General features: G+C 51.4%; 1 protein-coding gene across 1 annotated transcript in view; it reads right to left on the bottom strand.

Annotated features, from left to right (window-relative positions):
* Nucleotides 1-1,401, bottom strand: part of LRCH4 (leucine rich repeats and calponin homology domain containing 4) — a 54,419-nt gene that overhangs the window by 3,506 nt on the left and 49,512 nt on the right. The window contains exons 15-16 of the mRNA XM_018572268.1: nt 371-422; nt 130-204 (exon numbers count right to left, since the gene is read on the bottom strand). Coding sequence (XP_018427770.1) covers nt 130-204; nt 371-422 — 127 coding nt within the window. The remainder of the gene's footprint in view (nt 1-129; nt 205-370; nt 423-1,401) is intronic.

Below are 1,401 nucleotides of genomic sequence, written 5' to 3' on the forward strand. Positions count from 1 at the left end.
GGAGATGGAGAGGGGGGCAGGGGACAGACAGGGAAGGGGGGTTCTAGCACGGTGTCGCATTGATTGAACACAGGTAACAATTGTTGGTGTGTGGGAAGAGGGCGACGATATTGTGGGAAGATCTCTCACCTGAATAACTTCGTGCGGCTCCGCGGGAGGACGATCGGAAGAGGAAACTTCTGGGTTTCTGGGTCACAGAGGAGTCTGGAACAGACACACACACACCGCTCAGTGACACAGAAGCAGGAAATGAGGGAGAAGCTCAATGTATAGCCAGTGAGGAAATTGATGAACTGCACACATAATATTCCCCGGCACGCCATCCTATTACCACCAATGTAATGTTCCTGGACGATTGCGGGAGACGTACCTGAGGGCTGCGAGGGAGGAGAGATGGGCGTACCGATGCTGGCCTGACTTCCCTGCATGGAGAACAAAGAGGAAACGATGAGGAGAACACATTACGACAGTTTCTTCTTCTGCAGCGGCTGATTGGCAGTGCATCAAACATGTGACCTGTGCTTGTATGAATCATGTCACCTGACACCCATGTCACCTATCCCAGAAGGCAGCGGTGTCCCCATGGCACAGGAAGTGGCATCTGGCACGTCATCAGGGGGCTGGCGGCAAGAGCCAGGAGGAGGCAGCCGGCTCCTGATGGGGGAAGAAAACGAAGATGGCGACGTGGGATGGGACGCGCGGCAGGAGAGTGACGGGGCGAGGAAAGGACAGTGCGGGATTCGTTGGGTTTGCAAGCAAAGGTCATCTGGGGAATATTTTTTGTCATCATGGGCAGGATTTCCCACAAGGCCACCGAGGCCCGGCCTCGGGGCGGCAGCGGTGTGGAGTCCACCGACGCTCGGAACATACAGTTCCGGGCGCCGGGCGGGTAAGTTGCCTTGTGGGGAATCCGCTCGTACGTTTACAGGTGATCGCGGCGATGTCGCCGCAATCACTTGTAAAATCTGTGCAGCCTGTTCGTCCTCCCCCCACTTACCTCTCTCCTCACTTGCCGTCGATGTGGGGAGCAGAGGGGCAGGGTTAAAAGTAACCCTGCCGCTCCGTGTAGACTGTAGACAGTGAGAGGGGAGAGCTGTGCTGTGCTGTGCTGCGCTGCGCTCTTCCCGTCTCACCTGTCACAGGAGTTCCAGCGCAGCGCTGTGCTAGAACTCCTGTATTGGAGGTGACAGGTTCAATAAAGAGAACCTGTCACCTCCAAATGATATCACACAGGGGATTGTTAGCTAGCTCCTGTGTGATAGCAATAAAGTTAAGTGAAAAAATTAAATTACAAAAATAAGAAATAATAATTAAAGTAAAACATAAGAAAAAAATTATTAAAAAAAGAAAGAAAATAACTATAAAAAATAAATAATAAAGATAAAAAAATGTAAAAAAATA

This window comes from Nanorana parkeri, unplaced genomic scaffold, assembly GCF_000935625.1.
Source record: "Nanorana parkeri isolate BGI_ZX_2015 unplaced genomic scaffold, ASM93562v1 scaffold1984, whole genome shotgun sequence".
Classification (NCBI taxonomy): Eukaryota; Metazoa; Chordata; class Amphibia; order Anura; family Dicroglossidae; genus Nanorana; species Nanorana parkeri.